This window comes from Balaenoptera ricei, chromosome 6 (genome assembly GCF_028023285.1).
Source record: "Balaenoptera ricei isolate mBalRic1 chromosome 6, mBalRic1.hap2, whole genome shotgun sequence".
NCBI lineage: Eukaryota > Metazoa > Chordata > Mammalia > Artiodactyla > Balaenopteridae > Balaenoptera > Balaenoptera ricei.
In genome coordinates this window covers 34,340,823-34,354,184 of record NC_082644.1, presented here as the reverse complement: position 1 = coordinate 34,354,184, position 13,362 = coordinate 34,340,823, and the positions used below count along the sequence as shown (strand labels likewise).

At 36.0% G+C, this 13,362-nt stretch overlaps 1 protein-coding gene across 1 annotated transcript in view; it reads right to left on the bottom strand.

Annotated features, from left to right (window-relative positions):
* Positions 1-4,737: 4,737 nt before the first annotated feature.
* The window catches only part of ZNF782 (zinc finger protein 782), a 61,370-nt gene continuing 52,745 nt past the window's right edge, over positions 4,738-13,362 (bottom strand). The window contains exons 6-7 of the mRNA XM_059924431.1: positions 13,113-13,208; positions 4,738-9,074 (exon numbers count right to left, since the gene is read on the bottom strand). Coding sequence (XP_059780414.1) covers positions 7,195-9,074; positions 13,113-13,208 — 1,976 coding nt within the window. The 3' untranslated portion in view covers positions 4,738-7,194. The remainder of the gene's footprint in view (positions 9,075-13,112; positions 13,209-13,362) is intronic.

The window sequence follows — 13,362 nt, the reverse complement described above, 5'->3', positions numbered from 1 at the left end:
TGCTGTTATAGATATAAAACAAAACACTGTCCCTTAAGTAAATAATTAACCATTGTAAATTTAAATAATATGAAACGGAGGTGGAGTTAGAGGGAAGATGGTGGGATTAGGAAGGACCAGGAATCTGTCTCCCTACCCAGACAATAATTATGCTGGCAGAATCTGTCTGATGTAACTGTTTGGGAACTCTGGAGTTATTGAAGATTTGCAATTCCCGGAGAAGGGCTGGTCCTATAAATTGAACTTAATTTTAATCAATTTCAGCTTTTAGCACCATAGCAGTTACTCATCTCACACACCTTTAACCCCGTTGCAGACAACCATAGACGTGTTCTGGAGCAGTTTTCATGCAGCTTGTGGATCCAGGGTGAGCAATAAGGACTCTGACTCCCAAATACTGGGGATCTGTTTTTACTGCTGACTGCTGCTTCTGAACACACAGGTGCAGACACAGAGGCAGGCAGCCGTTCTTGCAAACCTTTCCTTATCTGGCTGAAGCAACTTCTAGAGGATGTATAGGTCCAGCACCTTTTTTCTCCCTTAATTTTTCTTTTTTTTTTTTTCATTTTTGGGAGCCAGACATTTAAGGAGTAGGACATTCAAAAGCACTCACATATGTAAGGGAATTTAGAAAGTCATCATAAATATCCAGGGAGATAAGCAGACTCCAAAAACAGAATTAAGAGAAACAAGCATTTATACAGTAAAAGGGAGACTTTAGTACCTCACTATAAATAATGCATAGTACAACCAGACAGAAGATAAATAAGGAAATAGAGAACTTGACCCACGTAATAAACCTCCTAGATCTGACATATACAGAACACTGTATCCAACTCACAACGGGACATTTTCCAGAGAGACCATGAGTTAGGCCACAGATTAAGTTAAAGAGATAGATATCATACAAAATCTCTTCAATGACCACAACAGGATGAATTTATACCAAAATCATGGGATGCAATGAAAACAGTGCTAAGGGGGGGAATTTACAGCTAAATAATATGAAAAGATTGGAAACATTCACCAAAGAGACTAAGTCAGACTTATTTTAAAAAATTGTATTCATTCTTTTTTTCCAAGAAAAAAATATAATAATATGAAAACAAATTACTAGTGTGTTGGTTAGAAATATCATTCATGCGCTCCTTCCTTTGGTAAACTTTTAATAAGTAGGTGTGATGTGCCAAGAAGTCCACACTTAGGGACTTCCCTGGTGGCGCAGTGGATAAGACTCCATGCTTCCCAATGCAGGGGGCCTGGGTTTGATCCCTGGTCAGGGAACTAGATCCCACATGCATGCCACAACTAAGAGTTTGCATGCCACAACTAAGGAGCTGGCAAGCCACAACTAAAGAGCCTGCGAGTCATAACTAAGGAGCTCACCTGCTGCAACTAAGGAGCCCACCTGCCGCAACTAAAACCCAGTGCAACCAAATAAATTAAAAAAATAGTTTTACCTGGAAAAGTCTGGTATCATATAGAGTATTACTGTCTTTAAAAAAAAAGAAGTCCACACTCAGGTATGGTTCAGAGCTAAAGTATTGCTATGTGTCAGCAGCTGCCTTGCACTCTGTCAGGCACAGAGGCTACTCTTGCTCTTGAAGACCGCACAGAAAAGGCAGATGGATGGAAAACGTTGCTTGACAGCCTCAAGTGGTGTACCAAGAAGACCAGCAAAAACACCTGCAATGATCCCCAGGATCCTGAAAGCCCCTGGCACCACAGTGGCAAGACAGTAACCCCCATCAGCATCACATTGTTACTACAATGGATTGTTGCTCTCTGTGAAATCAGGCAGAATCAGAAATCTCAGGGGCTTCTGATCCTCAACAGCCATTACAGATACTGCTCTGGGAAGTTGCTCAAAGCTTGCAGCCTGCCTGTGTTTCCAGTGTGGGACTAGCAGGGCTTTACAGGAGGCCCTGAGGTCTACCAGGTTCACCTGTTTGGAGATATCAACCTCTGTGCTATCTGTGCCAGGAGGGTCACCTTCCTGTCCAGGACCTGCCAGCTGCAAAGGGGCTTCCATGGGACAGACACTTGGCTTGTGGGCTCAGGATAAGACATTGCTCATCCTCTTATGGAGATCAGACATTGGATTTTGCTTTTTCGAAGGATAAGTCACCAAAACATGTGAAGCAAACTGAAAAATAAAGACCTGAAACCCTCAGTTCCATTTTAAATATGTAGATATAAAGCATTAATGCAGGGAATAAAGTTTCACAATTAAAATCGATGGCAACTTAATGGTTTCTGTTGCATACTTACGTACAATGCATTGCATACTTTCACTATAATCTTCTATACTTATTTTCCTATATCTTGTGACTATTGTCTGCTTCTGCACTGTTCCAATAATTTTGATATGAAAATAAATTATACTACCAAATAGAAGACTGCTTTTGTCTCATCACTCCATTTGATTTCATCTCACCTACTGCTGAAGCATTTACAGGTATAGTCATGCCCACACCACTGATGACCGGAAGTTTCCCTTAGGAATATGGAGGGGCCTCTGAGAATTGAGCTCAATCTTATCTCAAGGTCCTTGTCAAAATTCTCCACTGACCCAGAAGATGGGTTCTCAAACTCTGGCCCAAGTCATGCCCCCACAAACTCTGTACACTGGCAGGAGACCGTCTACTACTTGACATGGAGTCTTTTTAATGTCCTGACGTACCTGTGGTGAAGAATGCAGAATTTCATGCCTTTTGCCCATGATTAGGGCCAAATCATCTGCTGATCTCTAAGTCCTCTTTTCTCATAGAGGTCACCAAATGAAGTGATTCCATTACACGAGAATTCAGGATGCAGTTCCTGTGTTAAAAGGCATTAATGAAATCACCTCAAGTATAGCAGGGAAACAGAATTCAGGGCAGCAGTGGCCATGAAAGGATGTATATGTGTGTGTGCATGTGCGCATGCGCGAATGCATGTGTGTTGTTAGTACTGTCTTATAGTGTGACTTCTCTCTAGAATATTTATACATCTGGTATATAATTCCTACCCTGGATGGAAGAATCTGTAACAGAGAGCTTCAGTTTAGTTCAGACTTCCATCAGAGAGAAGCTCTGGGGGGAGGGGGGAGAGATAGAGTCACAGGGGGTGTTTTTCCTGCCTTTGTGGAAAAGCAATTTCCAGGGGACTGGACACTCAGAAAATGCTGGGGGCTGAGGCACGTAAGCAGTACACAGGCCTGAGGCTTCCAAAATCTCAGGAAGGGTGTCATCAGATAAAAAGTAATGCCTTGAGAGTGTAAGGAACTCCCACCTACCCATCACATCAAGGCTGAATCTCCTTTCAGCCTAATTTATTATTTTGCTTTATTATCAGCTATAATCTTGCTTTAAGCTTTTTTAAGGAACACAGACTTTTATTTTGATTTTTAATAATAGTAGTAAAATAGATAATGGTTGGTTATTACTTATTGCTCATTTACTCTGTGCCAGGCGTTGTTTTAAGTGTCTGACTTATTGATAGATTAACTCAGAAAACGCCTTCAAAAAGGATTGTAGGTAATTACCATCATTATGCACTCCTCACAAATGAGGAAACTGAGAGACATAAAGGAGAACTGACTTGCCCAAGGTCGTACAGCCATACGGGAGGGACAAGGGAATAAATACACAAGTATTGATAGTAAAGCCAATGAGCCATGTGGCAAATTCAGAATCTGGGTCTCATAATATGCTGGGGATCCAAAATTCACTTTTATAGTTTTTAAAATCAACTATATTGATGTGTAATTTATATAAGTATATGAATTTTTGATACCTTTTGATGAGTTTTGAAAATTTATACACCTTTGTAAACACCACCACAATCTATATAGAACTTTCCATCACACTAAAACATTCCCTTGTTCCCCTACCCAATTAATTTTCACCCCCACCCTCTAGAATAGATGTCTTTCCTAGAATTTTGTATAAATAGAATCATACAGCTCTACTTTCTTGTGCCTGGCTTCTTTTGCCCAGCCTAATTTTATTATTAATGTTGTTATATGCATTAGTAGTTCCTTCCTTTTCATTGCTGAGTGATATTCCATTGTTAGGCAACATCACTGTTTATACATTTATCTGCTGAAGGACATTTTGGTTCTTTCTAATTTGGGGCGATTATGAATAAAGATTCTATGAACATTTTTATACAGTTCTTTTTTAAAAATTTATTTTTTGATTTTGTTTTTGTATAATTATTTAAGTTTTCCTGGGGGTAAATACCTAGAATTGAAATTGTTGGTTTTAGGTAAGGTGTCATTACCTTTACAAGGAACTATCAAATGGATTTTTAATGCTATCACATTATAGTTTTAATTTGAACTTCCCTGATGACTAAAGCTTTGTTCATCTTTTCTAGTACTTACTCGCTATCTATATATCTTCTATTGTGAAATGCTTGTTTTAATCTTATCCTTTTCTTTTCCCATTTAAACTGAGTTGTTTGTATTATTATTGCATTATGAACATTCTCTACATATTGTGGATTCAAGTCCTTTGACAGACATATTTATTAGACACATTTTCTCCCAATGTGTGATTTTTTTTGTTTTCATAATAAAATCTTGAAAAGCAGACACTTTAAATTTTAATAAACTCCAATTTATCTTTTTTGCTTTTATGTCTCACACAATTCTTTGCATTACATATTAAAAATCTGTGTGCTTCAAATTAGTTTCCATGTTTCCCAACAGAAATTTTGTACTATTAGCTATGTTGTTTAGGTTTATAATTTATTTTGAATAAATCTTTAATTATGGTATAAACATCAAGGTGCATTTAAAATATACGAACATCCAATTATTTTATCACCATTTTTGAAAAAAGTCACCTTTTTCACATCAAATTACCCTGGAACATATGTCAAAAATCAACTAACAACTTCCAGTTACATTTCAGATTAGAGAGCAGGAAAAAGCACTGCTCCTATTCTTAAACAAGAAGACAGCTGGGAAGAGTTTAAATTAACAACTTTTCTTGAATACATCAGATATCTGAGACTGCAGGGCAAAAAACAAGCCCAAAGTCTGGAGAGCTAGGTGGCTGCAGAGAGAAACAAGAACCCAAGCAGTTGCTTAACTGAGACAGAGAATGCCAAACACCATAAAAAATGATTGTAAAGAAGCTAAACAACATGCAAGATCAGATAGGTTATTTCAGCAGAGAGATATAAACTATAGTAAAATTTAAATGCTGGAAATAAAAAACACATACACTATATGAAGAATACCTTCAAAGGGCTTATCAGTATACTTGATACCACTGAGGAAGGACTCAGTGACACTGAAGAGAGAGACAGAATATATTCACACTTTTATATATATTTGTAGAATATATACACATACTTATATATATATTTGTATGTGTGTATGCTTCAATACAGTATTTGTATTAGTGACCCAGAGATGATACAAAAGTACACAGAAAACATGGTTTGGCTTTGTTGAAAAAAGACAGCTTAGTAACAATGGCCTTTCCTATATGCGCATGTCAGGAGGTAGCAGGAGAAAAGGAATGAGGTATAGGATTCTGAATTTTCAGATACTTCCTGTAAAAGGTTTACTTGTTATTAATATACGTGTGGCAAATCATAGCTGATATCAGAATAGTTACTAAGTAAGGGGTACATAATTCTATTACAGTGCAGTTGACTTCCAATATACATACAAAACAAACATCTAAGTGGCATGCACACTCACATAGACACACAATAGAGAACTCAGAAAATATTCACATACATTCAAGACTGTGCAGTTTATGCAATTTATTTTTAAAAATCTTATTCTAGTGAATGCCTATGAACCAATAGTTATATTTCATTAACTGTCTTAATATTACATATGAAATAGTTTTTATATAACATAAAGGCTATTATTTACCTTTCTCAAATTGATAAATTTTTCCCTTATAACAAACTGAGAGATACTAAACTTTGATGACTCACTGAAAACATTCACACATTCACAGCTCGATTATCAGATATTTAATGAGATATCATTTTTTGGGTAAAGGATTACCTATATATATTGTAATGTTAGATATCTTCCCCTGATATTTACCTGACTGAGGAGGAAGAATTGTGGGTAAAAACTATGGTCATTCAGGATGTTGTCAGGGGTTTTTCCTGTGTGATATTTCTGATACACTACACTGAGTTCACATGTCCACAGAAATCACATTCATAGGCTTTGTTAACTGCGGGTTGGTGAGTAAATATCATCATTAAGTATATCCAAACTGTAGAAGCCCAGCAGAGAACAAGGTTATTTCATCACAGCAAAATGTCTGTGTACATGCAGAAGAAAATTTCATTCAACAGTCACTCTTTGGCCCTGTTTCTTTCTACTTTGTACTCTTTCATCTTCTGTGCACGAGCCCCTTTGGTTTTGCTGGGGGTGATCTCCACTCCATTCTGACAAGGGACAGGAGAAAACATTAAGAATTTGAGAGGTGTATTTAGTAAGACTTGTCATTGACCTCTAAATTTCACTATCCAGAGGTTAAAAATATGATCCCATTTGGATGACAGAGTAGTTGAGAAATTTAGATGAGGTGTGGCATGAGAAAAAAGGAAATGGTTATTGGTGAACAATTAATAGTCATTATATGTCATATAGTTATTACCTTGTGTTAGTCAAATTGAGGTTTGACTTATAGTAGAAGGATTCCCCACATCCATTACCCTGATTTCTTGTCTGTTCTGATATACTGTGAGGTCTCTATGTATTTTCTGCTTTACTGAGAAAGCTGGCTTTTGGCTAAAGGTTATCTCACATTTATTACATTCTCAATTTTCTGTTTGATTTCTCTGATGATGAATGAATTTTGATTGCTGGGACAAAGTTTTGACATTTTCATTACATTCCCAGGGTTCTTCTGCAGTGTGAGTTTTCCAAGGATTGAATGCACAGAGTATTTCTTATATTCATTATGTTTACAGAGTTTCTTTGCTGGATTGAATTCTCTGATCTACAATGAGGACTGCACTCAAGATGAGACTGCCCGTGTAAAATATATTCCAAGAATTTCTCTCTTGTGTAAGTTCTCTGATGTTTAATGAAAGCTGGTATCTTGCAGAGAAACTTCCAAGTGTTCATTATATTCATAGGGGTTCTCTCCTACATGTTTTATTTTGTATTGTGAGACTTGATTTCCAGCTCAGAGCTTTTCCATATTCATTACATTTATATGTTTAGTTCCCTGTGTGGGCTTTCTGATGTTCTCTAAGGCTTGATTTCTGGCTGAAAGTTTTCCCACATTTATCACATTTATAGGGTTTCTCCCCCGTGTGAGTTCTCTGATGTACTCTGAGGTTTGATTTCTGGCTGAAAGCTTCTCCACAGTGATTACAATTATAGGGTTTCTCTCCTGTGTGAGTTCTCTGATGTTTTCTTAGGACTGACTTCTCACTGAAAGCTTTGGCACATTCACTACATTCATAGGGTTTCTCCCCTGTGTGAGTTCTCTGATGTCCTCTGAGATTTGATTTCTGCCTGAAAGTTTTTCCACACTCATCACATTTATAGGGTTTCTCCCCCGTGTGAGTTCTGTGATGTACTCTGAGGTTTGATTTCTGGCTAAAGGCTTCCCCACAATGATTACATGTATAGGGTTTCTCCCCTGTGTGAATTCTATGATGTCCTCTGAGTTGTGATTTCTGACCGAATGCTTTCCCACATTGATTACATTTATAGGGCTTCTCCCCTGTATGAGTTCTATGATGTTTTCTTAGACCTGACTTCAGTTTGAAAGCTTTCCCACATTCATCACATTTATACGGTCTTTCTCCTGTGTGAGTTCTCCGATGATTCCTTAGGCCTGACATATGGCTGAAAGATTTTCCACATTCATTACATTCAAAGGGTTTCTCACCCGTGTGAGTTCTCTGATGTACTATGAGGATTGATTTATAGTTGAAAGATTTCCCACATTCATTACATTCAAAAGGTTTCTCTCCTGTGTGAATTCTCTGATGTATTCTTAGGCCTGACTTTGCACTGAAAGCTTTCTCACATCCATCACATTTATAGGGTTTCTCCCCTGTGTGAGTTCTCTGATGTTTTCTTAGGCGTGACTTCTCACTGAAAGCTTTCCCACATTCATGACATTCATAGGGTTTCTCCTCTGTGTGACTTTTCTGAGGCTGAATCAGGCATGAAGTCACAGTGCAGGATTTTCCACATTCATTACACTCATACGGTTTCACTGTTATTTGCGTTCTCTTATGTACATTGAAAGTTGACTGGTAAGCCAATGATTCTGTACATGTGCCATAGTCAGAGGACTGGTCTATTGTGTGAATTCTCTGATGCATTGGGAGGGTTGAATTATGGCTGAAATTCTTTCCATATTCAAAGGGTTTCACCCCTATATGAATTTTTTGCTGTTCTCTAATGTGTAATTTTTGGCTAAAAGATTTCCCTTCTGTGTCAGTTCTTTGAGTGATCCTACTGAAATTATTTCTGTTTTTATCAATAGTATATTCATATTTATTAAACTCGTAGTGACTCTTCTCCTCTGGATGATTGCTCTGAGAGATTATCAAGGTTGATTTATCATATTGGTTTTCCCCAAATTTATTGAATTTATAAGATTTCACTTTCGGGTGGGTATTCTTAGATGTAACAAGGGCAGTCTTTTCAAGAATATCTTTTCCACATTCATTATATTCAAAAGTTTGCTGTAAAGTCTGAATTGTCTGATGCTGAATAACTTTGTCTTTATGTCCAAAGGCTTTCACACTTTTACTATAAACAAAAGATTTCTCTCCAGTATTAGTTCTGCGATCCTTAATACTGAGGAGCCAGTTCTCACATACATTAAGCTCATAAGCCTTCTTTCTTGAATATTGACAGTGTGGGGTCAATGAGCTAAGAAGCAAGTAAGTAGACCCTGTAGTGTCAAATTTACAAGGCATTGTTTCTGCAGGGAAAATGTTTATGTCCAGAGTACATAGTTTTCTTGAAATTTCTTGCTCTGTAGTCAATGATTTGTTGACAAATAAAACTTGCCTCAAATGTTTGCCCTGGTTTTCTAGGCTCTCCTGTAAGAGTTCATCAGGTTGGGATTCTTCTAAAAGTGAGAAAATTAAAAATATTTAATGATATTTAACACACTTATTATGGAGTAAAATTTATATACATATCCCCCATTATGTATTTGACTCCTTGGTGTCTGGCTCAGTTTCCCAAAAATAAAGTAATTTCAAGTGTATATTCTCTTATTTTGTTGTTAAAAAAACTTTTTCTAGTGGAAAGATAGGAATCTAGAAATGAAATTACATCTATATTTGGTATCTTAAAGTATAATTTTCAAAACCAGGTAGAGAAGAGGATATAAAGGAATGGAACAATTAAAAAAGAAGAATATATTTGAGAGAGTTGAATCCTGGGAACAGATAAAACAAAGACTGAAATGAATTCAACAAGGATTTTGCACTAAGTAGATAACAAAAAGTATCAATGGAGAATTGCTTTCAGTGGCTTTATTGAGATAGAGTTTGCATTAGGGAAGAACACCAGAGACTACATTCACAAACACAGATTACATTGATAACCATTAGTCTATATGATTCCAACTGGAGCTTCATTTTTCCATTCTACACATCAACACTAAAATAAACTTATGGGGAATTCCCTGGCAGTCCAGTGGTTAGGACTCAGCAATTTCACTGCCATGGGCCCAGGTTCAATCCCTGGTCAGGGAACTAAGATCCCACAAGCCACGAAGTGTGGCAAAAAAAAAAAAAATTATCATGGCACCAACTTTCTCATGTTGAAAGAAATAATCAGAAACAGAAACATAAATGTATTGGTGGAAGTGAAAAAACTGATGAGAGTTAAAGTAATTTTTCCACCTATATTGGAGTCACCTCTCTTTCCTGGTTCTGGTGCCTTGGTATTATATCAGGGTTGTTCAATAGTGAGTTCCTCTTAATCATCAAATCTTAACTTTCCTCTTTTCAATTTGTTTACTCATTTCCCCCAAACCAGTCGTGCCCTGTCCAATCCTTAATTCTATTTTCCATTTATTTTTCCATATATCTAGTTTTTATTCACTGTAAGAATCTTAAGGATCATGTTTCAAACTGGCCCTAGAAACCCTACAAGTATCCTTTATATTTATTTACCATAAATTTCCTGTGCATATTTGACTGCTATTGTCCTCCTGCTACCCACGCTCCATGCAAAAATGTCTGTGACTCACAATTTTTCAAGTAAATAACCATCACCGAAATCAGGAGGCATCATAAAATTGATGGCAAATCCATAGTTAAATGAGCAGCATCTTCTCTCTTGGTTGTACCTAAAATAATGGCTCACCATTTAATCAATAGCACCTTATATAATATAAAATATGTTTATGCAGCTTTGCTCACTTTTCCAAAATAAAACCCTCACTGTGATATTCTTTGCATCCCTCTGTAATATAAATTTAGTGGTCCATAAAAAGCTCCATGCATAGGAATTACCTAGAGAGTTCTTTTACTAATTTAAGGGTTCAGATCCAGCAATACCTACATTGGATGATTCAAAAGTCCCAGAAATTTGACTTGGGCATTTACATTTGTGGATTGTGTTTTCTGAGTGAATCAGTATGAAATGCCTCTCTCCACCTGACTTCGGAATCAGCCTACAATGTTATTAAAAAATATTTATCATGTGACAAATACCCAGAAAGGAAGAGTGAAACAGAGACCATTCTTTTTGGGAGATTATAATCCAGGTGAGGAAAGGCGCTCATTCAGTAACTATATGCTATCTGGCACAGAATCTCATTTTCTTTTGACACATCCATCAAATGGGCTAAGAGTTTACAAAAGTAAGAGAAAAAGTATAGGCTAAAGTATTCCAAAATTATATTATAGAAGTAGGAATCTAAGCCCAAACTTAAAATGAGTAATAGTGCTTTCTTCTCTTTTTCTAGCTGAGATTAGCTATTTTATTTGCTTTTATTCCAAGAACCACGTTTTGGCTTTGTAATTATAATGTTTTATAACTAAAATGTTTTTTCTTTATTACATTTCTTGCTTTGCTTAGTTTTCTTTTAAAACTTTATTGCTTTTAAAAATAAGTATATGAGGGTAAAATAGTTTCCTCTAAGCACCGTTTCATCTATAGTGCAAAGAGTCTAATAAACATGTTTTTCATTAAAAAATAATTTCTGGATATTGTACAGTTTTAACTTACTCTTTTATAAAATAGGTTTTTAAAGATATATATTCATTATTAATTTTAAGATAGAAGGATTTAAAATTTTCTCATATTGTTTGCAATTTATAGTGTTATTTAACAATAATATCTTTACTTTGTAGAATTCGCCTAAAATACTTCTACATTTTGTCAATGTTCCAAGATCATTTAAAAGGAGGTTTATTCTTTGTTTTCAGAATAGTTATGTAGTGTGTTTGCATAGCTTTGTTTTCAGAACATAATAGATTCATTTTATAAAATATGCTATTTATAATGTCTAGACCAGAGGTTGGTAAACTTCTTCTGTAAGAGGCCAGAGAGTAAATGTCTTAGGCTTTGCTGGTTATTCACTCTCTATTGCAACAACTCAACTCTGCCTTGTAGCTTGAATATGTAAACAAATGGATATTGCTGTGTTCCAATAAATGTTTCTTTACCAAAACAAGCAGTAGGCAGGATTTGACCTGTGGGCCATAGTTTGCCAAGCACTATTCTAGAGTCCACAGGCTACGGAATGAAATCAGAGAGGCATATTAAGGTTGACTATATCTAATGTGTTCCTATTTCTTCTTATAACTCTTGCAGTTTTTTGTTTTATGAATCCTGATGATAATTTATTTGGTGTACTAATATTTTAAACTTTTATGTATCCTTTAAAAATTATCTTCTTTAGCATTATCAAAATGTCCTTTTTCTCACCTGTTTTTGACCTGAATTGAACTTTGAGATAAATAGAGTTGTTTTTATGTTTATAGTCTTAACAATTCATGACTGTAATTTCAAACTTTCTAAATTATTTTCTAGGTATATCTCTGATATAATATGATAGCATTTTCTCTTAATAGGTGTATTAAGATTCATTTACATTGGTAGTTGATATGCCAGATATGTTTGTTTTACTCTATGTGTGTTTGCATAGCTTTTGTGCAGAAAATGTTTAACACAGCAGGCCTGAGACTGCTACCCTTAGAAAGGCCTGTTTACAAGATTAGCCCTTAGCTGGCGTCTGGGAACTTAGATTTTGAGATGGTTCCCAAGATTCCCAGAACTGCTAAGAGGGACTCAATGAGCCTAAACTGTTTGTACAAACAATATATTTATGCTGAACACCTAGTTTCCATCTGAAAGCCTACAATTTTGATACATGCTAGACAGAGGGTGCTTACGTGAGCAGCCCCAGTGAAAACTCTGGGCACCTCATCTCAAATGAACTTTCCAGGTACATATTTCACATGTGTTGTCACACCTGGTTTTCTCTCGACTTTGCCCCATGCACCTTTTCTCTTTGTTGATTTTAATTTGTATGATTTCACTGTATAAATCTTAGTCATGAGTATGCCTGTATGCTGAGTCCTCCAAGGTGAGTTAATGAACCTGATGATGATCCTGGGGACCCTTGATACAGCTTTATAGGAAACTTTTCTAGTAACAGATCTGTTTTCTTTGCTCTGTCAAATGTAAACAATAAGGAAAGTTGCAGTTTGCTCTAGTTTTTATGCTTTCTAACTATACTATGTAATCATCTATTTTGATTGTATATAGTAATTTATTATTATATAATGATAAAATTTATTGTTTATTTCTCTCTTCTGATCTGTTTACTCCCAATTTTAGTTGTTTTCTTAACTTTTCTTTGTTTTTATCTTTTTACTGTTAAATATACAACCATTACTTAATTTTTCAGCTTCAAAGGGTACACTTAGCTCCCATTTTTTAAAGATGAGAATATCAACATGCTTACATTCCATTCCTTTTAGTTGTCCCCCTTCTACTTTTTATTAGATCTATTATTTCTAATGTTTCAAATGTGAAGGCCTCTAATAGGAGAGTGCTGAAAACATTTCAAACTGCTCACTTCTAGCTGATCACTTTGGATCTAATTTTCTTGGATGCCTTCTGCCAGTATTCAATAACTCACCTGGGGAACTTCTGTTTACAAATTCTTTCTCTAATAACCACGGATCTTCTCCTTGTTCCAACATGAAGATCAGTTCTGGTTTTGTAAAGCAGTACCCTGTAAAAGGGAAATACTTTAGCACTTGAGTTAGCTGCATAGGTTTCACTGTTTCTGAATGTGAAGAAAGGTATAGCTTCAGAAGTGGTACAGTGAGGGTGCTTGCTAGAATTTTTTTGGGGGGGCAGAAATGACAGCAAAAAACATTTTCTTA